At 53.0% G+C, this 24,651-nt stretch overlaps 1 protein-coding gene across 2 annotated transcripts; it reads left to right on the top strand.

The window, feature by feature from the left end:
• Positions 1-4,713: 4,713 nt before the first annotated feature.
• On the top strand, positions 4,714-24,334 carry PELP1 (proline, glutamate and leucine rich protein 1). 2 transcript variants are annotated; one of them, XM_077261780.1, is made up of 18 exons: positions 4,714-4,920; positions 7,122-7,189; positions 7,281-7,386; positions 7,969-8,016; positions 8,149-8,298; positions 8,377-8,448; positions 11,168-11,227; positions 11,698-11,848; positions 11,976-12,105; positions 14,693-14,780; positions 14,869-14,957; positions 15,037-15,159; positions 15,247-15,397; positions 15,653-15,779; positions 15,931-15,986; positions 18,595-18,801; positions 18,880-20,205; positions 23,718-24,334. In XM_077261780.1, the coding sequence occupies exons 1-18, from the start codon at positions 4,789-4,791 to the stop codon at positions 23,805-23,807; spliced, it is 3,174 nt and encodes a 1,057-aa protein (XP_077117895.1). In that variant the 5' UTR covers positions 4,714-4,788; the 3' UTR covers positions 23,808-24,334. The 2 variants fall into 2 exon arrangements, with proteins under 2 accessions (XP_077117895.1, XP_077117896.1); XM_077261781.1 differs by lacking the exon at positions 7,969-8,016 and having other exon boundaries at positions 4,715-4,920.
• Positions 24,335-24,651: the final 317 nt, after the last annotated feature.

The raw sequence follows: 24,651 nt of genomic DNA, 5'->3' as shown, positions 1-24,651 counted from the left end.
TACAACGTGGGCTGCGCAATATACTACGTAGGCTGCGCAATGTACTACGTGGGCTGCGCAATGTACTACGTGGGCTGCGCAATATACAACGTGGGCTGCGCAATATACTACGTGGGCTGCGCAATGTACTACGTGGGCTGCGCAATGTACTGCGTGGGCTGCGCAATGTGCTGCGTGGCTGTGCAATAATATACTACGTGGGCTGTGCTATACACTACGCATACATATTGTAGAATTCCCGATACGTTAGAATCGGGCCACCATCTAGTATATAAAAAAGAGTTTTTGGCAAAGCCAGCTTACCGCTTTGAAGAAACAGGAATGCATCCAACCTGTATTTACAGTTCGCACGGAAAACGGATTGGGACAAATCCACACATGTAAAGAAAAAACTATTTGTTTCTCCAGCGATCAGTCCAATGGTAGAGTAAAATATACCTTTTATTTATCCATTAAAAAGTTTCAGATTTCTTCAGTTACAATATTGCATACATTCAATCCCTTATGGACGACATGTTTCGACACCACGTGTGTCTTCCTCCAGGTCCAAAATCTGGAACTTTTTAATGGATAAATAAAAGGTATATTTTACTCTACCATTGGACTGATCGCTGGTGAAACAAAAAGTTTTTTCTTTATATATATATATTAGATGCTGGCCCGATTCTAACGCATCAGGTATTCTGGAATATGTATGCGTAGTGTATAGCACAGCCCACGCAGTACATTGCGCAGCCCACGCAGTACATTGCGCAGTCCACGCAGTACATTGCGCAGCCCACGCAGTACATTGGGCAGCCCACGTAGTACATTGCGCAGCCCACGTAGTACATTGCGCAGCCTATGCAGTATATTGCGCAGCCCACGTTGTACATTGCGCAGCCCACGTAGTACATTGCGCAGCTCACGTAGTATATTGCGCAGCCCACGTAGTATATTGTGCAGCCCACGTAGTATATTGCGCAGCCCACGTAGTATATTGCGCAGCCCACGTAGTATATTGCGCAGCCCACGTAGTATATTGCGCAGCCCACGTTGTATATTGCTCAGCCCAAGTTGTATATTGCGCAGTCCACGTAGTATAAAGCGAAGCGGTTACCGACGCTGCTCGTGCGCTCCGGTCTCAAGAGTGCATTGCGGTCACGCGAGATGATGACGTAGTGGTCTCGCGAGACCGCTACGTCATCATCTCGCGAGATCGCAGCATGGACCGGTCACCGGAGCGTCGCGAGCGGGAAAGGCCTGATGTCGATCTGGGGGCCGACAGACGGTGAGTATATAACGATTTGTTATTTTTTTTATTATTATTTTTAACATTAGATCGTTTTACTATTCATGCCGCATAAGCAGCATCAATAGTAAAAAGTTGGTCACACAGGGTTAATAGCAGCGTTACCCGAGTGCGTTACACCGCGGTCAACGCTGCCATTAACCCTGTGTGAGCGCAGACTGGAGGGGAGTACGGAGCGGGCACTGACTGCGGGGAGGAAGGAGCGGCCATTTTTCCGCCGGACTGTGCCCGTCGCTGATTGGTCGTGGCTGTTTTGCCACGACCAATCCGCGACTTGGATTACATGACACAGAGGCCGCGGCCAATGAATATCCGTGACAGACAGAAGTGACCCTTAGACAATTATATAGTAGATATAATATATATATACGTATTTCACCACAGGGGTCCTGGCTGGTTGTGTGGACTTGTGCTGTGAGGGGGCTATGCCTGTGCAGGTGGCATGTGATGTAACCGATGACTTTGATTTGCCGGGACCAGGTGTTGGACAGTTCAATGAGGGAGACCACCAGTCAAAAATACATATTTTACTGAACATTAACTAGGGGAGGGTTAGATATAGAAGATAGCGGGTCATATCTTGATGGTTTCACGACACAATTTTCCTCACACAGATTCCTTCCTCTTTACCCTCTTTATTTCTCCTCTGTATTTCTATTTCCATACCTCTCAACTTCTGAAGAATAGAAAGAGGGACATGTCATCCGCACAATCTAGCTCAGTAGCCCACTTAGCGAGACTCCTTTATTGGAACCTTGGTTTTGTGTCTTCTTTCCCCACAGAGGAGCTACACTGCCAGTACTTACCTTCTCTGGAGCTCCTACCTGGGCTCTGTCTTCGTCCTGCATACTCTGTCCCTCTTGGAGTCATACACTCTGGACCTTACAGCTAGGTGTCCTCTCCCAGGAACAGTCTCTGATAAATCATTCCGTCTCTCAGTCACTTCTGCTTTGGATCTCGCCATCTTGTTCCTTCGGTCTCCTCTAACCTTCGGAACACCCCAGAATGCAGCTTTGCTCACATTGGTCCTTTCTCCAGGCCCTATCTGCCTGACTACAAGGAAACTGTTTCTGCCCCTTGAGCTTATCACCTCCCACCCTGGGCTCGCCCAAACATTAACCATTGCCATCTCTACTGTCAGCAATTCAACATTACTAGTGCAGCGCCCCAGAGTCCTGGTCGTTGCAGTACTGTGGCTCCGCCACTATGGGGAGCTACGGTGCGTCCGATGGCACTGAAGGAGTTCATCTGATCAGGTATCACAGACACCAATACATTTCACAGCTGGGCCTCCGGGGGGAGCTAAGGGTTCTATTCATTAGGCCACTCCCCACCATAGTGGGTAAACTGGGGGTCAGGCAGGAAGTTAGATCAGAAAGCTGACTGGATTGGACGAAGCAACACCTGGTGGCAGAGGGTGTTGTGGAGGAAGAGACAGTAGGGTCTCTGTCAGGGGTGGGATCCTGACAGAGGCTTGGCATTGAAAAGAACGTAACGGGTCCGCGCCAGCTCCGGGAAGCGGCGGGACCCAAGAAAGGACTAGAAGCGAGATATATTGTGCTGAGTGAGAAACGAGATCAAGCGATAGGAGAATACCAGTAGGAGTCGTGCTGTAAGACCGGAGCAACATCCTACTGAGGCGCACTACCGGTGGCCGGAACGCCGAGGGAGTATTATAACATTCAGCTTCAAGCAATACTCTAAACAGCGGCAGGACAGTCAGTCTCAGGCGGGCTGTCTCACCTAAATCACCTATGAAGTCTTGGGAGGCAATTGCGGGAGAGGGGCGTCTCTAGGGTCCCGGAAGAACTCCAGGCCTACCCGACAAACGGGTGCCGTTCTAACTGTAACATCAGGAAGGGACGGAAGATTAGAAGAACATCATTTAATCGAGTTGTGAGGGAACTTAAGAAACAGACACAACGGTTGTGGGGTACTTTCCGTAAGCACAGCAGGGAAGGACTACAACACATAGCGCTAGCAGGAAGGCGCAGATTTCCACCTGTGAAGTGAACTCTGGAGGTGCCATTGGACCGGCCGGACTTGCGCAGCCTGGTGAACCGTATTCCGGACTGAGGACCCAGAGATCTTCAGTAAAGAGATAAAGAGACTGCAACCTGGTGTCCTCGTTATTTACTGCACCGCACCACCACCACTATCCACACCTATCATTCACTGTGCGCCCCACGGCAGGGTCACGGACCGGGGCCTAGCCGCCGTGACAACCCCAGAGCAGAGACTTAGAGGCCCGGTACCGGGTACCCCTCGGCCCTGCGGCGGTGTGGGCGCTACACTAGCATATTTAATACAATTCACATTACAACAATTTAAATATTCTTTAAGGGGGAACGTGGTCAACATGTCCATCACGTCACATAAAATCCCAATAAAATACATTAGAGTTTGTGGGTGTAAGGGAAAAAGATGTGGACAAGGCCAGGTTAGCCCGACTGTAGATAAAGAACTCCATAGCCCCCAACCGCCCCACGCTCTGCGGCTCTGTCCCGCTGTCCCGAGACGTCATTGCTTTGGCCCCGGCTTCTATATTCAACTCTGACGTCTTCATGGCTCCTGTATCTCCTCCTTCTCCGGGAACCAACTATGGATGAGCAGGACACACAGATGACGTCACTCCAGCCCACCGGGGACGCAGGGAAGATAGAGATTTGAGGTCTTCCGTCCAGCCGCATCACTGACCTGGACGCTGGATCGGAGTCCCATGAATCGATCGCTCATCTCTAGTCCCATCTCTAGTGATTAGCACTGGTTGCTATGGTTATGATTGGTTGCTATGTAATTAGCACTGGTTGCTATGATTATGCTCTGGTTGCTATGTGATTAGCACTGGTTGCCATGGCTATGCTCTGGTTGCTTTGGTTATGATCTGGTTGTGATGTGATTAGCACTGGTTGCTATGGTTATGATCTGGTTGCTATGGTTATGATTTGGTCGCTATGTAATTAGCACTGGTTGCCAAGGTTATGCTCTGGTTGCTATGTGGTTAGCACTGGTTGCTATAGTTATGCTCTCATTGCTATGTGATTAGCACTGGTTGCTATGGTTATGCTCTGGTTGCTATGTGATTAGCACTCGTTGCTATGGTTATGATCTGGTTGCTATGGTTATGATTTGGACGCTATGTAATTAGCACTGGTTGCCAAGGTTATGCTCTGGTTGCTCTGGTTGCTATGGGCTTAGCACTGGTTGCTATGGTTATGATTTCGTTGTTATGTGATTAGCACTGGTTGCTATGTGATTAGCACTGGTTGCTATGGTTACACTGTGGTTGCTATGTGATTAATAGCGGTTGCTAGGGTTGTGCTGTCGTTAGAGGGGATGAGCAGAGGTAACTATGGTTATGCTCTGGAGGACACGTGATTACTATAGGTTCCCGTCCTGGTTGCCATGGATCTCTCCGTTGCTGGGATACCGCTGGTGGCGCAGTTCCGTGACGTCACGTAGAAGTCGCGCCTGCTGATGACGTGCGAGGCGGGAAGATGGCGGCGACGTGTGTCGGGGTCCGGATGATGGAGGCGGCGGTGAGCGGACTCCTGGAACATGACCTGACTGAGGGAGAGCTGGGGGAGACGATCCGGGCGCTGCGGGAGCACGGAGCCGTGCGGGGAGAGGTGAGGAGCGGCCGCCATTGTGTGCAGCCTGTGCCCGGGGTCATGTGACCGGCGCAGCCGCACGGAAGCAGCCGCCCCGGGGGACGAAGGGTTAAGCTCTAACACTGTGTGTACCACTACCCCCATCATCCCCCTAGCCCCGGTGTACCACTACCCCCATCATCCCCCTAGCCCCGGTGTACCACTACCCCCATCATCCCCCTAGCCCCGGTGTACCACTACCCCCATCATCCCCCTAGCCCCGGTGTACCACTACCCCCATCATCCTCCTAGCCCCGGTGTACCACTACCCCCATCATCCCCCTAGCCCCGGTGTACCACTACCCCCATCATCCTCCTAGCCCCGGTGTACCACTGCCCCATCATCCTCCTAGCCCCGGTGTACCACTACCCCCATCATCCCCCTAGCCCCGGTGTACCACTGCCCCATCATCCCCCTAGCCCCGGTGTACCGCTACCCCCATCATCCCCCTAGCCCCGGTGTACCACTGCCCCATCATCCTCCTAGCCCCGGTGTACCACTGCCCCATCATCCCCCTAGCCCCGGTGTACCACTGCCCCATCATCGCCCTAGCCCCGGTGTACCACTGCCCCATCATCCTCCTAGCCCCGGTGTACCACTACCCCCATCATCCCCCTAGCCCCGGTGTACCACTGCCCCATCATCCTCCTAGCCCCGGTGTACCACTACCCCCATCATCCCCCTAGCCCCGGTGTACCACTGCCCCATCATCCTCCTAGCCCCGGTGTACCACTACCCCCATCATCCTCCTAGCCCCGGTGTACCACTGCCCCATCATCCCCCTAGCCCCAGTGTACCACTACCCCCATCATCCTCCTAGCCCCGGTGTACCACTGCCCCATCATCCCCCTAGCCCCAGTGTACCACTACCCCCATCATCCTCCTAGCCCCGGTGTACCACTGCCCCATCATCCCCCTAGCCCCGGTGTACCGCTACCCCCATCATCCTCCTAGCCCCGGTGTACCACTGCCCCATCATCGCCCTAGCCCCGGTGTACCACTGCCCCATCATCCCCCTAGCCCCGGTGTACCGCTACCCCCATCATCCTCCTAGCCCCGGTGTACCACTGCCCCATCATCCCCCTAGCCCCGGTGTACCACTGCCCCATCATCCTCCTAGCCCCGGTGTACCACTACCCCCATCATCCCCCTAGCCCCGGTGTACCACTGCCCCATCATCCCCCTAGCCCCGGTGTACCACTGCCCCATCATCCCCCTAGCCCCGGTGTACCGCTACCCCCATCATCCTCCTAGCCCCGGTGTACCACTGCCCCATCATCGCCCTAGCCCCGGTGTACCACTGCCCCATCATCCCCCTAGCCCCAGTGTACCACTACCCCCATCATCCTCCTAGCCCCGGTGTACCACTGCCCCATCATCCCCCTAGCCCCGGTGTACCGCTACCCCCATCATCCTCCTAGCCCCGGTGTACCACTGCCCCATCATCGCCCTAGCCCCGGTGTACCACTGCCCCATCATCCCCCTAGCCCCGGTGTACCACTGCCCCATCATCCCCCTAGCCCCGGTGTACCACTGCCCCATCATCCCCCTAGCCCCGGTGTACCACTGCCCCATCATCGCCCTAGCCCCGGTGTACCACTGCCCCATCATCCTCCTAGCCCCGGTGTACCACTACCCCCATCATCCCCCTAGCCCCGGTGTACCACTACCCCATCATCCCCCTAGCCCCGGTGTACCACTGCCCCATCATCCCCCTAGCCCCGGTGTACCACTGCCCCATCATCCTCCTAGCCCCGGTGTACCACTACCCCCATCATCCTCCTAGCCCCGGTGTACCACTGCCCCATCATCCCCCTAGCCCCGGTGTACCACTGCCCCATCATCCCCCTAGCCCCGGTGTACCACTGCCCCATCATCCCCCTAGCCCCGGTGTACCACTGCCCCATCATCCCCCTAGCCCCGGTGTACCACTGCCCCATCATCCCCCTAGCCCCGGTGTACCACTGCCCCATCATCGCCCTAGCCCCGGTGTACCACTGCCCCATCATCCTCCTAGCCCCGGTGTACCACTACCCCCATCATCCCCCTAGCCCCGGTGTACCACTGCCCCATCATCCTCCTAGCCCCGGTGTACCACTGCCCCATCATCCTCCTAGCCCCGGTGTACCACTACCCCCATCAGGAGCAGGTTTTGTGACGCAGTTTCCTCTGATTTCAGGCCTCCTCTGCTGCAGTCTCCGGCCTCCTCAGCTGCTGTAACTCTCACCTGCTGTCTGCAGCCACCCGGTATGTTCTGGCTGTGGCGCGCCCGTTTGCCCCGTGCCCGCCGCTGCCCCCTATGTCCCCCGCCGTGTGCTGATCTGTGGGTGTCTTGCAGGACTGAGGGTCTGTCGCTGCTCTCGCTGGTTGTGGAGGAGTCCTGCACAGATGTGTTCCAGCAGCACTGTGTCTCCTGGATCCGCAGCGTCCTGCAGGTCATACAGGTGAGGAGCCGGGTGGTCTGTAACCATGGTGACTGCCGGGCGGCCTGTAACCATGGCAATATGTAGGTGTGTGTAGGAAGTGTGTACACAGTAGTTCCACAGGTCCCTGTGTCGCCCAGGCCTGACTCTTCCTGTCCTCGGTAAGTGTGTGGGTCACCGCCTCTGATTTGGTCCGTTCTCCCCGTATCCTGAAATGTGCTGTGCCGCTGGGGCTGTGCTGCGGGGGCTGTGCTGCGGGGGCTGTGCTGCGGGGGCTGTGCTGCGGGGGCTGTGCTGCGGGGGCTGTGCTGCGGGGGCTGTGCTGCGGGGGACTGTGCTGTGGGTGCTGTGCTGCGGGGGACTGTGCTGTGGGTGCTGTGCTGCGGGGGACTGTGCTGTGGGTGCTGTGCTGCGGTGACTCTGCTGTGGGTGCTGTGCTGCGGGGACTGTGCTGCGGTGATTGCTGGGGGGGGCTGTGCCGGGGGGGGGGGGGCTGTGCTGCGGGGGGCTGTGCCGGGGGGGGGGGGGGGGGGGGCTGTGCCGCGGGGGACTGTGCTGCGGTGACTGCAGGTGATGAGCGTCCGACTCTCCTTCTGTTTTCAGAGTAGCACAGACGTGGATGAAGAGGAGATGAAGCGCTGCGCCCTGCAGGTGCTCCGTCCGGGGTCTCCTCACTGGGCTCGGGGTCTCCCACTACTCTCTAGTCCAGCACTGGGTGCTAAGCCTGGGTGACCAGTGTCTGCAGAGCCCCCATTTTACCTTGTGGCTTCCCTCTTCCCACAGTCTCCAGACCCCCCGCGGGTGGTCAGCATGGCAGTGTTTGTGCTCCGCTCTCTCCTCGCCCACTCGTCCGCCCTGCCCGAATTATCCAGAGAGATCTCCACCAATCACATCCCCGGACTCCTCACCTCCTTGCTGGGCCTGAGGCGTCAGGTGAGTGCGGCGGCGGGCTGGCGGGGGTGCGACGTGTGACTCCTGATCAGCGTCTTCAATATGACCTTTATCTCCTAGTGTCTGATGCCTGCACTGGAAGGAATCCGCTCCTGCCTGATCTCCTACCCCCGGGCCTGTGGGTCACTGCGGGTAAGTGTGCGTCTGGGGACCGCTCACACCGTCATCACTGTAAGGGTGGGAGAAGACTCAAGTCCATCAATTACACCTGTGACCCAACGTATTCATACAGACGACGGCAAAACCCCAAGAGGCAGATCCTAAATGTCCCATAATAGCCGAAACTACCAACTCCACATAGGGGATCAGACAAGCTCCCTGTACAGCGCCCCCCACAGGATCCAGTGCCCGTAACCTGTATCATAAAGGCATCCAGGCTGACAGGTGCTACTGTAGAGAATCAGACATTACATCATGTGGTAGAGGAGTCCATAGTGTCACTGCTCGTACAGTAAAGAATCCATAGTGTCACTGCTCACACAGTAAAGAATCCATAGAATCACTGCTCGTACGGTAAAGGATCCATAGTGTCACTGCTCACACAGTAAAGAATCCATAGTGTCACTGCTCGTACGGTAAAGAATCCATAGTATCACTGCTCGTACGGTAAAGGATCCATAGTGTCACTGCTCGTACGGTAAAGGAACCATAGTGTCACTGCTCGTACGGTAAAGGATCCATAGTGTCACTGCTCACACAGTAAAGAATCCATAGTGTCGCTACTCGTTCTGTAAAGAATCCATAGTGTCACTGCTCGTACTGTAAAGAATCCATAGTATCACTGCTCGTACAGTTAACCCATGACTTTCCTGGCCTCGGCAGCAGCTGCCTGACACTGGTCACTAGAGTGGAGTTTGCCATCCTCCCATACACATGTATGTCACCTTACCTCTTGCTCGGGGTTTTGGCTTCCAGATGAGGCCAGACTCCATATTCAAGGAGGAAGAATTTGGCCGCAATCTAAAAAATGTTTCCATGTCTTGCTCTGTATGACAGTATGGGACGTTAGAAGCTGCAAGAGGATTTTACTTTCCGCTCTTATCTCCCTTTTACAGACTCCAGTGGGATACAGGAGCTTTTCCTTATGTTATCGCCCATCATACCAGTTAGTCTACTCCTGTCATCTCGCACCTGTACAGCCTCCATACAGGAGCCTTTCCTCTTATCACCCATCATGTCCTCTCTACAGCCTCCATACAGAAGCTTTTCCTCTTGTTATCACCCATCATGTCCTCTCTACGGCCTCCATACAGAAGCTTTTCCTCTTGTTATCACCCATCATGTCCTCTCTACAGCCTCCATACAGGAGCTTTTCCTCTTATCATCCATCATGTCCTCTACAGCCTCCATACAGGAGCCTTTCCTCTTATCACCCATCATGTCCTCTCTACAGCCTCCATACAGAAGCTTTTCCTCTTGTTATCATCCATCATGTCCTCTACAGCCTCCATACAGGAGCTTTTCCTTTTGTTATCACCCATCATGTCCTCTACAGCCTCCATACAGGAGCTTTTCCTCTTATCATCCATCATGTCCTCTACAGCCTCCATACAGGAGCCTTTCCTCTTATCACCCATCATGTCCTCTCTACAGCCTCCATACAGGAGCTTTTCCTCTTGTTATCACCCATCATGTCCTCTCTACGGCCTCCATACAGAAGCTTTTCCTCTTGTTACCACCCATCATGTCCTCTACAGCCTCCATACAGGAGCTTTTCCTGTTATCACCCATCATGTCCTCTCTACGGCCTCCATACAGGAGCTTTTCCTGTTATCACCCATCATGTCCTCTCTATGGCCTCCATACAGAAGCTTTTCCTCTTGTTACCACCCATCATGTCCTCTACAGCCTCCATACAGGAGCTTTTCCTCTTGTTATCACCCATCATGTCCTCTCTACGGCCTCCATACAGAAGCTTTTCCTCTTGTTACCACCCATCATGTCCTCTACAGCCTCCATACAGAAGCTTTTCCTCTTGTTATCATCCATCATGTCCTCTACAGCCTCCATACAGGAGCTTTTCCTTTTGTTATCACCCATCATGTCCTCTACAGCCTCCATACAGGAGCTTTTCCTCTTATCATCCATCATGTCCTCTACAGCCTCCATACAGGAGCCTTTCCTCTTATCACCCATCATGTCCTCTCTACAGCCTCCATACAGGAGCTTTTCCTCTTGTTATCACCCATCATGTCCTCTCTACGGCCTCCATACAGAAGCTTTTCCTCTTGTTACCACCCATCATGTCCTCTACAGCCTCCATACAGGAGCTTTTCCTGTTATCACCCATCATGTCCTCTCTACGGCCTCCATACAGGAGCTTTTCCTGTTATCACCCATCATGTCCTCTCTATGGCCTCCATACAGAAGCTTTTCCTCTTGTTACCACCCATCATGTCCTCTACAGCCTCCATACAGGAGCTTTTCCTCTTGTTATCACCCATCATGTCCTCTCTACGGCCTCCATACAGAAGCTTTTCCTCTTGTTACCACCCATCATGTCCTCTACAGCCTCCATACAGGAGCTTTTCCTCTTGTTATCACCCATCATGTCCTCTCTACGGCCTCCATACAGAAGCTTTTCCTCTTGTTACCACCCATCATGTCCTCTACAGCCTCCATACAGGAGCTTTTCCTCTTGTTATCACATATTTCCCCCGTCCATACGTTGTATTGTAGAGTTTCTGGCCTGGGGGTTTACAGTGAGGGGTTGAGGGTCCGTGTCGTGCTCTGGGCACAGCGCGGCGTGTGACTCCACACCCTCTTGCATTGTATTTTCTTACCTTTCCTGATGTCTCTCGGTTTCCAGACTTACTTGTATTATTATTATTTTTTTTTTCTTACCTTTCAGGGGAAGCTCACAGCGTTTTTTCTCAGTCTCCTGGATGAAGAAAATGTGGCAATCCAAGAGGTAACGATGTAGAAACCAGAGATGAGAAACCATTCTCATCTTTCCACAGGCTCGGAGAAAACTGTATAGTGGGTGGCGGTCCGACCACTGGGATTTTGTGGTCTCCAAAATGAATGGAGCGACCACCGCTGCAGTCTCTTCTGTGCGTGTATCGGACTGGTGGTCATAAACCCTTTCCATACTTGTGATTGGACCCCCCCACTATTAGTCACCTACACTCTGGACAGGTGATGAATGTTTGGGAAAATCCCTTTCATTGAGGGTCATTAATACTAAATCACAAATATTAAATATTTGTGATGGTGTAATCCTCCAGACTTCTCGTTTCATCCAAGGCAGCTGACATGTTAGAGAGCGGCGACTCCTCAGACCGCGGCGTCCTGAACGTACGTGTGTGCCCTGGTTGCGGGGGTACAGTCGCCCGCGGTATGTTCAGGTTCTGCTATAATAACCCATGTCTGTGTCCGCAGCTCGCCTGCCAGTGCTTCTGTCTGCTGCCGACTCTGGGCTCCGGCTTCTCACAAGGCGTAAAACACACAGAGAACTGGGAGCGACAGATGCAGAGCGTCCTGTGCTCGCTGCACGCCGTGTTCCAGCAGTTGTACCAAGCGGCCGAGACCGGTGAGTGGAAACCCTCAGCCCCTCAAGCTCTTTACATTAGCTCCCCCCAATCCTGATTACTTGGGACTGATTGATGTTGGCTCGCTCCGTATCCATCATTTTGTTCTGCCGCGTTTCTTCTCCGCAGACCCCACTCGCTACGAAGGTCCCGGCACGGAGCTGGAGCTCCCCGTCCTGGACGATGATGGGGCTTCCAGTATCCTCCAGCTGGTGAGGAGATTCACCGCCCTAGCACAATGCGTCCGTCTGCTGTTGAGGTAAGGGTGCGGCGGAGTCTTCACTCGCATGGGGCATCGGCTTCTAACAGCAGCAACCGGAGCTCGCCCCGATCGCTGCTGTTCAACCCCTTAGGCTACTTTCACACTAGTGTTTTTTGTTTTTTTTTGGCGGACGTCGCAAAGTTGTCTGCAGGATGCGTTTTTTCCCATAGACTTACATTACCGACACATTGCGACGTATCGCCACACGTCGCAACCGTCAGGCACACCACCGCCACAAAAAAACATTACATGTAACTTTTTTTGTGCATCGAGACCGCCATTTTCCGCCCCCCTCCTCCCACACTTTGTGGAAAATCCGCTGTGGAAACGCTGCGGTTTAAAAGAAGTAGCATGTCACTTCTTTTTTGTGAATCTGCAGCGTTTTTGTACCCACTCCATTATAGAAAACCGCAGGAGTAAAAAACGCAGCAAATCCGCAAGAAAACCGCAGCAAAAACGCTGCGGAACCGCACAAAAAACCACAGGTGCGTTTTCTGCCAGGAGAGACAGAATCCGCACCAGAAATTCCTAAGCCTAATCCGCAACGTGTGCACATAGCCTTAGACTGCTTCCGCTGCCCACGTCGGGCATTTTTTTCACAGTATGCGTCGGTACGTCGGGCCGACGCAGCGCGACGGCCCCGTACCAACGCTAGTGTGGAAACAGCCTTAAATAGCGCTGTAATTTACGTGTCACTGTCTCAGTACAGCGCAGATCGCAGGTTCAGGACCTCTGGGGGACAAACAAAATGATGGAAAAGTAAAAATAACTTCTTAAAAATATTAAAAACAAAAAAGTTTGAATTTGTGCCAAATTTTCCCAATTTATATATATATATATATATTTTTTAAATGAAGGAAAAAAGGGCATTATATATATTTTTTTTTTTACTTTTTATGTACTTTAGCTCATTCATGTATGTTGTAGGTCTCCCCTGCCTGTTTGGTTCAGGCTCTGGCGCTGAGCCCGCATCTTTCTTGGCACATAACATCCGCGGGAGGAATCACAATCCCATCCATGGCTGTTACCATGTTAAAGGGATCCTGTCAGCAGCATTTAACCAGTTAACAGCCACGGGTGGATCACGATTCCACCCGCGGCTGATGCGGGCACATGTTAGATGTATAGATCAGCTGTCATGTAACTGGAAAGGTGCGGGCTGAGCGCCAGAGCCTCCACTAAACAAGGAATCCAATATCGATGTACTATTATGCTTGATGTCGGAAAGGGGTTAAAGGGACCTTGTCAGCAGGATTGTGCTCAGTAACCTACACACAGTGTCAGGTCCGCACCGTTATACTGGATACACTGATACCTGGTGATGAAATCCTTCTTGTTAAAAGGTTGACATTGACTTTTAGGATCGCTGCTTCCTATAGGTGGCGCTAGAGTTCTAGACAATTTGCACAAAAAAAAAAAAAAAAAATCAAACCTACACATATTTGGTATCGCAGCATTCTGGAGGCTGACAGCCCCCCTCTGCCTTTGGATCGGAGACCCCGCGGCGTGACGCCGGGTCCCAATCATTGTCATGGTGGCCGGACATCGTCATGACGACATCCGGGTCACCAGAGTTGGGAAACTTGCAGATCATGCCCAGTGCAGCGCTGACAGTTTCCATAGCATGCAGAATCTACTTCATCTATATACTATAGAAGCGATCAGCCTGCAAAGAATGATTGTCTCATAGTGGGACTAAGTGTAAAAGTTAGAAAAAAGTAAAAAAAAAAAAAAAAAAAAAAAAAAATGTGTTTAAATAATTGTAAAAATATTTAAAATAAAAAAATAATAAAAAAAATCAATATATTGTATATTCTACCTCTAAATAAATATTTTGAATGAAAAAAATGTAAACAATTAAAGTACACATATTTGGTATCGCCGTGTCCGTAACGACCCGACCTATAAAACTGTCCCACCAGTTAACCCCTTCAGCAAACACCGTAAAAAAAAACCCAACGCTTTATCATCATACCACTGAACAAAAAAATAGAACAACACGCGATCAAAAAGACGGATATAAATAACCATGGTACCGCTGCAAACGTCATCTTGTCTCGCAAAAAACGAGCCGCCATACAGCATCAGCGAAAAAATAAAAAAGTTATAGTCCTCAGAATAAAGCGATGCAAAAATAAATTTTTTTTATATAAAATAGTTTTTATCGTATAAAAGCGCCAAAACATAAAAAAATGATATAAATGAGGTATCGCTGTAATCGTACTGACCCGAAGAATAAAACTGCTTTATCCATTTTACCAAACATGGAACGGTATAAATGAACCACCCCAAAAGAAATTCATGAATAGCTGGTTTTTGGTAATTCTGCCTCACAAAAATCGGAATAAAAAGCGATCAAAAAATGTCACGTGCCCGAAAATGTTACCAATAAAAACGTCAACTGGTCCCACAAAAAACAAGACCTCACATCACTCTGTGGGAAAAAATATAAAAAAAATTAATTGATCGTTAAATGGCGTAGCGAGAAAACAATCAGTGCATTACCGCGTATCCAGGACGTGTGTCAGGGTGGGCCGCGTTACTGTCGCACTTCTATCCAAGGTCTCGCCCGTGTGTTTTGCAGAGGACAGTTCCCGGCTCCGGTGCGGGTTCCAGTCTCCGATATCCTCAACCTGGTTTGTCGAGTGGTCAACGTGAGCGCCAAGAACTTGGTAAGACCCTCGTGGGGTGGTGATGGCGGCGGCGGCACCCTCCTCCCGCCATCCGTACGTTGCTGGTCATGGTGTCCTTGTGTTGCAGAGCTGGCAGGGTGAGGAGGCTCTGAAGCTGCTGCTGCTGCCCGGAGTCCACAAGACGGCCCTGGACATCCTGGAGGCCGCCATACTGGCGTGAGTAGCACCACTCCTGGTCTCTTGTGGGGTCTTCACCCTGGGCTGCTACGTACCCCCAGCTATGTCTCTTCCCCAGGTGCGGTCCTCGTCTCCTGCCGCTCTCGTCCGTCATCTGCAGATTATTTCCACAACTCCTCAGCTCCTGGGCATCTGTAAGAGGAGCAGGCGGGTTCCCGTCCGGGCAGGAGAAGCCTTATAGGTGGGTGTCTGTCGCCGATGTAGTCTGCGGGGTCCTGCGGCCATCTTTCCCCTGTGTCCTACATTACTGTGTGATGCTTTATTTCAGCTCACTCCGGGGGGCCGTCTACCGGGTCCTGGAGCGCTGGGTAACCATGTGCGGAGTCTCGGCTGGCGTCTTACAAGGCATGGCACACCACTCAGATATACTGCTGGCACATCTGCTCAGTGACATCACTCCGCCCGCAGATTCCCTGAAGGTGAGACCCGCCACCACTTACTCTTCCCTTGTCGTCCTCCTTGTCTCCCCCAGTCGTCCCCCCCAGTCGTCTCCCCTTTCCCATCCCCCAGCCGTCCCCCCTTTGCCCTTCCCCCAGCCGTCCGTCTCCCCTTTGTCCGTCCCCCCTTTCCCTTCCCCCGATCTTCCGTCCGTCCCCCCTTTCCCTTCCCCCGATCTTCCGTCCGTCCCCCCTTTGCCCTTCCCCCTCCGTCTTCACTCTCCCTCGTCTCTGCAGATGTCCAGCTTTGTGCAGTTAGGAGCCAAGAAGCAGAAAGTCTCGGAGATTGGGAACGGCGAATTTCAAAGTCACCGGAAACGAGAAAGCGGCGCAAATACGGAGCTGTGTGCGGCTGCGCTGCGGGGTGAGAGGAACGACTTGTAGATGTCTGGTGGATGGGAAGCGCCAGGGTTTTTGGAAACCCCTTATCAAGTGTCTTTACGGGAATTCGGAGATGGAGGGGGGTCCTTGTGTGTCCCCCGACCTCTCACCGTTCTCACCTGTCTCTTTTCTAGCCCTCTGCGCCATTGTCCTGTATGGAGGATCAGTAATCAAGGATGACAGTCACCGGGTGAGTGGGCTCTAGTCTCCCTCCCTGAAGTCAGCTTCCATCTTTTATATTGGACGCATCTTGTTGGCTCTTCAGCCTCGTATCTGATGCCACCATGTGGACACGCTGTGGTATTGCACACAGTGCCTTCTGTGTATACGGCGCAGTGAGGGGCAGCAGGCGTCGGGTGTGAAGTCCAGCGTCTCCAGTGGGGTTACATGACGTAAGATCTGCGGCTGCTGGCCTGGAATACAAGAGATTGCCCGAACCTCCGGCCAGCACCTTGTGTGACAAGGGGAGGAACACAGATTATTATGTAGGGGGCACAAAGGAGGGCACCATGGCTGTGGGGGGCACTATAAGGGCATTATTTCTTGAGTGTGGGGGGCGCAAAAGGCGGAATTATTCTAATAAGGGGCACAAAAAGAACATTATTACAATGCAGGGGACGTCAAAAGGGGACAAAAAGGGGGTTCTTTTACTATGTGGAGGATACAAAGGGGGCATTATTACTATGTGGGGGATACAAAAGGGTGCTAATATATGGGTTATACAGAGGATGCTATTACTAAGGGGTATGCAAAGGGGGCACTATTACTATGGGGGGGGGAAACAAAGATGTGCTATTACTACGTGGGGGATACAAAGGGGGCACTATTATTATGTGGGGGATACAAAGGGCGCTATTACTATGGGGAAAGCAAAGGGGGGCGCTATTACTATGGGGGACACAAAAAGGGCACTGTTCCTATGTGGGGAAAGCTATTACTATGGAGGACACGGGGGGCGCTATTACTATGGAGGCACATAGTTGGTGACGATATACAGGGACACTGCATGTGGGGGACATGGCTGACAACTACATGGGAGTATTGCGAAGAGTTGTTGAAAAGTTTTGTGTGCGCAGCACGGTGGTCTTTGATGGCACAGCTGCGCGGTATGGGTGCTGTACGGTGGTTGGCACATCTGAGGTTGGTATAGGTGGTGCATGGTGGTGTTTGGTTGGTGTGATGAGGCATTGGCACCCTCGCAGTGTGATGAGGTGTTGGCGCCCTTGTAGTGTGATGAGGCGTTGGCGCTCTCGCAGTGTGATGAGGCGTTGGCACCCTCGCAGTGTGATGAGGCTTTGGCACCCTCGCAGTGTGATGAGGCGTTGGCACCCTCGCAGTGTGATGAGGCGTTGGCGCTCTCGCAGTGTGATGAGGCGTTGGCGCTCTCGCAGTGTGACGAAGCGTTGGCGCTCTCGCAGTGTGACGAGGCGTTGGCGCTCTCGCAGTGTGACGAGGCATTGGCGCTCTCGCAGTGTGATGTGGCGTTGGTGCCTTTGCAGTATGATGAGGTATTGGTGCCTTTGCAGTGTGACGAGGCGTTGGCGCCCTCGCAGTGTGATGAGGCGTTGGTGCCCTCGCAGTGTGATGAGGCGTTGGTGCCCTCGCAGTGTGATGAGGTATTGGTGCCTTTGCAGTGTGACGAGGCGTTGGCGCCCTCGCAGTGTGATGAGGTATTGGTGCCTTTGCAGTGTGACGAGGCGTTGGTGCCCTCGCAGTGTGATGAGGCGTTGGTGCCCTCGCAGTGTGATGAGGCGTTGGCGCCCTCGCAGTGTGTTGAAGCGTTGGCGCTCTCACAGTGTGATGAGGCGTTGGCGCCCTCGCAGTGTGATGAGGCGTTGGCGCTCTTGCAGTGTGATGAGGTATTGGCGCCCTCGCAGTGTGATGAGGCGTTGGCGCTCTCGCAGTGTGATGAGGTATTGGCTCCCTCGCAGTGTGATGAGGCGTTGGCGCTCTCTCAGTGTGATGAGGTATTGGCGCCCTCGCAGTGTGATGAGGCGTTGGCGCTCTCGCAGTGTGATGAGGCGTTGGCGCCCTCGCAGTGTGATGAAGCGTTGGCGCTCTCGCAGTGTGATGAGGCGTTGGTGCCTTCGTAGTGTGACGAGGCGTTGGTGCCCTCGCAGTGTGTTGAAGCGTTGGCGCTCTCGCAGTGTGATGAGGCGTTGGCGCCCTCGCAGTGTGATGAGGCGTTGGCGCCCTCGCAGTGTGATGAGGCGTTGGCGCCCTCGCAGTGTGATGAGGCGTTGGCAGCCTCGCAGTGTGATGAGGCGTTGGCGCCCTCGCAGTGTGATGAAGCGTTGGCGCTCTCGCAGTGTGATGAGGCGTTGGCGCCCTCGCAGTGTGATGAAGCGTTGGCGCTCTCGCAGTGTGATGAGGCGTTGGCGCCCTCGCAGTGTGATGAGGCGTTGGCGCTCTCGCAGTGTGATGAGGTATTGGCGCCCTCGCAGTGTGATGAGGCGTTGGCAGCCTCGCAGTGTGATGAGGCGTTGGCGCCCTCGCAGTGTGATGAGGCGTTGGCGCCCTCGCAGTGTGATGAGGCGTTGGCAACCTCGCAGTGTGATGAGGAGTTGGCGCTCTCGCAGTGTGATGAGGTATTGGCGCCCTCGCAGTGTGATGAGGCGTTGGCAGCCTCGCAGTGTGATGAGGCGTTGGTGCCCTCGCAGTGGTATTGAGGCATTGTTACTCTCGCACCGTTGTCAGGTCTTGGCGCTGCCACAGTGTGGACCCTTAGTGTGGATTTGTCTCGCTCGCACTATGAGGAGGCCTTGGCGCCCTCTATCAGACTGTTCCTCTCCCCGCAGCGCCTCCAGGAGCTCTCCATCCCCCTCCTGATCCGCCTGCAGCAGGGTCCCGACCAGTGGACGGGTCCGTACACCAGCAGCGAGTGTCGGAAACAGCTGTATCGGCTGCTGCTGTCCCTGACGCTGAGCCCCAGCCCGCGCCTCCCTGCCCCCCTGCACTGTGCCATCCGGATCTTCAGAGTGGGGCTGACCGAGGAGAACTTACAGGTAGGAGGGCGGACATGATGAATAAGGGAGTGCTGGGATTTGTAGTGTCACTCCTCATGGTTTTCCATCATGTTGTAGGTGTCCATGTTCTGCTCGGAGGCTCTTGCCATCTGCAGGATTATCATCCACCCTCGTGTGCCCAGCCTCCAGCGGCCTCTACCACAGCACAGCTCACGGCCTCCTATGCAGGCAGAAGTCCCGGTCCAGCGACCCCCGGCGCCTCCACTTACATTCCCTGCCACTGTACCTTTAAATCATCTCCCCCTCAGGACCCCCATTCCTCCACAGCTCGCAGAGCCTCCGGCCGCCGCGCTGATCCCTTCACCTCAAGACACTTTTGGTGGAAAGACCCTTCGTCCCGTCTTCATCCACTACGAGAAGGAAGAGACGTCCGATGTGGAGATTTCCCTGGAGAGCGATTCTGACGACAGCGTGGTCATCGTCCCCGAAGGTCTCCTACAGAAGCCCGCCCCGAAATCTGAACCTTCCCCGCCCTCAGCTAAACCTCCTGCCGAGGAGACCCCGGCAGCAGAGACCCCTGCCCAACCTGTAGTGCCGTCACCCACCTTGGCAGCGCCTCTGCCGCCACCAGCCTGCCCTGGTCCCTCCCCTGCACAGATGCCAGCTGCTGTAGAACTGCCGTCGCCGCCTCCTCCGTTCTCGGCTCCTGCCCTTCCAGAGGGCGACATGGTCATCAACATTAACAGCTCGGATGAAGAAGAAGAGGAGGACGACGACGAAGATGATGAAGAAGGCATGTACGATGAGGAAGAAGAGGAATTCTACGACGATGATGAGGAAGAGGAGGAAGACCTGGAAGGACTGGACGATGAGGAAGAAGAATTCGATGATGATGAAGGACTGACTGAAGAAGAGGACGAGGAGGAAGACCTGGATGCCGAGATAGAAGAGGATGACGAAGATGTGGACGATGAGGATGCGTTAATTGCCGAGGATATACAGATGGCTCCCTCTGTGGACACCATACCCGAACCATTGCCGCCAATCATACACACTCCAGAGGTAGAAGAGGGGCCCCCATGTCTGTCCCCTGTCCAGGAGGATGACCCCGGAGACACAGACCTTCTGATGCTGGTGGAGAGCGAAGAGCGGGAGACTCCGACGGAGACTTCTCAGGATCGGCTTTCCGAGACCGAGGTCACAGCCAGCCCGTCGCCTCCTCCAATCCTCACTCCACCTCCGGCCACCCCGGTACAGGAGGAGGAGGAGGAGGAGGAAGAAGAAGAAATTGCTGTGCCTGATGTCATAGAAAGTGAACCCCTCCCTGAGCTGAAACCCCCCGCCAAGGAGGAAGAGCTGATCAAAGAGGTGGAAGGTGAGGAGGAGAAGAAGCCGAAGACACAAGTGGTGGTGGAGGAGGAAGAGGTCCCGGAGGAGCCCGAGGTGAGTGCACGGACAGTCGGGTGAGACACCATACTCCACATGCGCAGTGCTGTGCAAAAGTTTTAGGCAGGGGTGCTGCAAAAATTGAAGTGATAATAGTGTAACAAAGCGCAAAGTGAACAAAATCCGTATTTGGCGACAGCCCTCCAGCTTCATCAGTTCTTCTCACTTGTTCATAGTTTATGGAAGATCTCAGCAGGAGGTTGTTCCAAACGTCTTGGAGAAGTGACCTCAGATCTTCTGCGTATAAGGACTGACCCCAGATCTTCTGCGTATGAGGACTGACCTCAGATCTTCTGCGTATGAGGACTGACCTCAGATCTTCTGCGTATGAGGACTGACCCCAGATCTTCTGCGTATGAAGACTGACCCCAGATCTTCTGCGTATGAGGACTGACCCCAGATCTTCAGCGTATGAGGACTGACCCCAGATCTTCAGCGTATGAGGACTGACCTCAGATCTTCTGCGTATGAGGACTGACCCCAGATCTTCTGCGTATGAAGACTGACCCCAGATCTTCTGCGTATGAGGACTGACCCCAGATCTTCTGCGTATGAGGACTGACCCCAGATCTTCAGCGTATGAGGACTGACCCCAGATCTTCAGCGTATGAGGACTGACCTCAGATCTTCTGCGTATGAGGACTGACCCCAGATCTTCTGCGTATGAAGACTGACCCCAGATCTTCTGCGTATGAGGACTGACCCCAGATCTTCAGCGTATGAGGACTGACCTCAGATCTTCTGCGTATGAGGACTGACCTCAGATCTTCTGCGTATGAGGACTGACCCCAGATCTTCTGCGTATGAGGACTGACCCCAGATCTTCTGCGTATGAGGACTGACCCCAGATCTTCAGCGTATGAGGACTGACCTCAGATCTTCTGCGTATGAGGACTGACCCCAGATCTTCTGCGTATGAGGACTGACCCCAGATCTTCTGCGTATGAGGACTGACCCCAGATCTTCTGCGTATGAGGACTGACCCCAGATCTTCTGCGTATGAGGACTGACCCCAGATCTTCTGCGTATGAGGACTGACCCCAGATCTTCTGCGTATGAGGACTGACCCCAGATCTTCTGCGTATGAGGACTGACCCCAGATCTTCTGCGTATGAGGACTGACCCCAGATCTTCTGCGTATGAGGACTGACCCCAGATCTTCTGCGTATGAGGACTGACCCCAGATCTTCTGCGTATGACGACTGACCCCAGATCTTCTGCGTATGAGGACTGACCCCAGATCTTCTGCGTATGAGGACTGACCCCAGATCTTCTGCGTATGAGGACTGACCCCAGATCTTCTGCGTATGAGGACTGACCCCAGATCTTCTGCGTATGAGGACTGACCCCAGATCTTCTGCGTATGAGGACTGACCCCAGATCTTCTGCGTATGAGGACTGACCCCAGATCTTCTGCGTATGAGGACTGACCCCAGATCTTCTGCGTATGAGGACTGACCCCAGATCTTCTGCGTATGAGGACTGACCCCAGATCTTCTGCGTATGAGGACTGACCCCAGATCTTCTGCGTATGAGGACTGACCCCAGATCTTCTGCGTATGAGGACTGACCCCAGATCTTCTGCGTATGAGGACTGACCCCAGATCTTCTGCGTATGAGGACTGACCCCAGATCTTCTGCGTATGAGGACTGACCCCAGATCTTCTGCGTATGAGGACTGACCCCAGATCTTCTGCGTATGAGGACTGACCCCAGATCTTCTGCGTATGAGGACTGACCCCAGATCTTCTGCGTATGAGGACTGACCCCAGATCTTCTGCGTATGAGGACTGACCCCAGATCTTCTGCGTATGAGGACTGACCCCAGATCTTCTGCGTATGAGGACTGACCCCAGATCTTCAGCGAATGAGGACTGACCCCAGATCTTCAGCGTATGACGACTGACCCCAGATCTTCAGCGTATGACGACTGACCCCAGATCTTCAGCGTATGACGACTGACCCCAGATCTTCAGCGTATGACGACTGACCCCAGATCTTCAGCGTATGACGACTGACCCCAGATCTTCAGCGTATGACGACTGACCCCAGATCTTCAGCGTATGACGACTGACCCCAGATCTTCAGCGTATGACGACTGACCCCAGATCGTCTGTCTCTTCATGTGATCCCAGATGGACTGGATGATGTGAGATTATGGCTGGATCATCAACTCCCGGATTCCTTGTTATTAAGGACATCCGCTGGATGTTGAGGGTCATTGTTAATAATTTTGAGTCGATCAGAGAGCTCCTGATGATGGGATTACATGATGAAGTATCTGCCATGGATTTCTCAGCATTGAAGACACCATTAATTCTGACCAGATTCCCAATTCCCATTTTCTGAGATTCATCCCCAAGCCTGCAGGACCCTCCACCGAGCTCCACTATTTGTGCCGCCCCTCATTATTGTGTTGTACTCCAGAAGCTGGTCCTCTTACAGCCAGATATTTCACATTGTGACCGATCAGTCCAGAACACATGCTGACCTTTTTCTGCACCCCAGTTCCTATATTTTCATGCATAATTGGCCTTGTTCCTACATAGAAGATTTGGTGTTTGTCCACAATTCTTCTATGAAGACGACTTCTCAGCAGACATCTCCAAACAGTAGAGGACTGTAGCTGATCCCACAGGTCACTGCCACGTCTGACCTGATGGCACTGCTAGACATCTTCCAGTGTAAAAGCCAAGTAAGCACGACGCGTCTTTCTTCTGCCGCACATAGTTTCCTCGGCTGAACACTGCGTCTGTGGTTCTCAATGTTGACCATTTTTTAAACATCACATCTTGAAATCCCCCAGACTGCTCTGAAATCTTTGCCTGGGAGACACCTTGCTGATGCAGTGTAACTACCTTGTGTTTCATTGCTGGCACAAGTGGTCACTCATACGCCCGACTATAATCCTACAAAACCCCAAACTGTGGGCAAGTCACCGAGAAGACGTAGTGTAGGCGACGGCGGTCACCGGACACTAGAGGGATTTGTTGCCTGCCTACAACTTGTGCACAGCATTGTACCATCCTACCCGAGGGAGGCAGTCTGTTGTTGCACCACATCCCCCCCCCCCATCGGTTTTGTTATCCCCCCCCTTCTCTGTGTTGTCGCTACACCCCTAGTCTGCGTCGTACCCCCTCAGCTTATCTGCCAACTTCGCCCTGTTCACTTGACATATTGCAATCATCCAGCCTACTGCTCCAGTCACGTCCAAAGCTGCATTTAGGACGACAGTCCGTGGTAGCTGAGATCCCGTCACACTACATCTCCCACAATGCACCACAGCCGAGCATGCTCTGTGCAGACAATGAAGCAGCAGGAGATGTGAAAAAGGTGGAAAAAAATGCATCGTAGAGTTGTAAATGCAGCTCTGGATGTGACTAGAGGATCCAGGTTTGCACTGGTAGGAACGCTCCCTGGGCTGTGCTTACAGACAGAACAATGACAGCTGTTGTCTTCTGTTATCAGCCTTTCCACCACACTGTTTTTATTCCCCCCTTTGCCTCCAGGATGAACTCCGCGATGCAGAATCCATGTTGGCGGACTTCATCGACTGCCCCCCGGATGACGACAGAGACCTGGAGCCCCTGGTGACGTGACCTCGCCGCCCCCCTCCTCACCGCTGCTCACGATCTCATTCCATTGTTATATTTAAAGTGCCCACTGCCCCTGTGATCGATCCTCGGCCCACCTCAGGCTCAGAAACACTACAACGCCCAGCATACCCTGCAGTCCACACCAGAGGGCTCTGAGATTGATGGGGGTTGTAGTTTGACTAAAGTTGGATCATGGGGGTCTCACAGAAGTGGTCTCCATCCGTGGTTGTTATTGTTACCCTTTCTAGTCCAGCTCCATTTCTTAGTTTACCATAAGTGGCGCAGGTCAGGGTGCCAAGATTTTCCTTATTTTTGGGGGGCGCTAGGATTTTCTTTATTTTCGGGGGAGCAGCGATTTGTCTGGTGGTGAATGGGCTCTGGATATGTCTGCGGCAGGTGACGGATGCCTGCACTTATGTGGATGCAGCTGTAGTTTTTTTGGTTCACGTGATCAAGTTTTGTCACTTTTTTTCACTTTGTGATTTTTTTTTTTTGGTGGGGGAGGGAAATAAAATCTGGGATGTGACAACGTTTCCGGCCTCATTTATTAAGAACGAGGAAAAGTCAGATGCAATCTCTCTGCAGCAGCCATAAATGTATAAGGCAATAATGTCAGCCTGCAGGAGAAGTATGGCTGGAGGAAGACTCCATAGTATCAGTAGCAATGTGTCCGTATTACAGGAGACGAGACGACGCTTCACTCCACAGACCAGAACATGGCCTATAACATATATACAGTGGGGGAGAAAAAGTATTTAGTCAGCCACCAATTGTGCAAGTTCTCCCACTTAAAAAGATGAGAGGCCTGTAACTGACATCATAGATAGACCACAACTATGAGAGGAAA

This window comes from Ranitomeya variabilis, chromosome 5 (assembly GCF_051348905.1).
Source record: "Ranitomeya variabilis isolate aRanVar5 chromosome 5, aRanVar5.hap1, whole genome shotgun sequence".
Classification (NCBI taxonomy): Eukaryota; Metazoa; Chordata; class Amphibia; order Anura; family Dendrobatidae; genus Ranitomeya; species Ranitomeya variabilis.
The sequence above is the reverse complement of the archived record's forward strand: the minus strand, read 5'-3'. Positions and strand labels throughout refer to the sequence as shown.

What these genes read in the sequence shown, in the direction of transcription:
- PELP1 (XM_077261780.1), top strand. Translation starts at nt 4,789, where the DNA reads ATGGCGGCGACGTGTGTCGGGGTCCGGATGATGGAGGCGGCGGTGAGC. An exon ending in TGAAGCGCTGCGCCCTGCAG is followed by an intron (nt 8,017 to 8,148) that starts GTGCTCCGTCCG and finishes CTCTTCCCACAG; the next exon opens with TCTCCAGACCCCCCGCGGGT. An exon ending in TGACCGAGGAGAACTTACAG is followed by an intron (nt 18,802 to 18,879) that starts GTAGGAGGGCGG and finishes ATCATGTTGTAG; the next exon opens with GTGTCCATGTTCTGCTCGGA.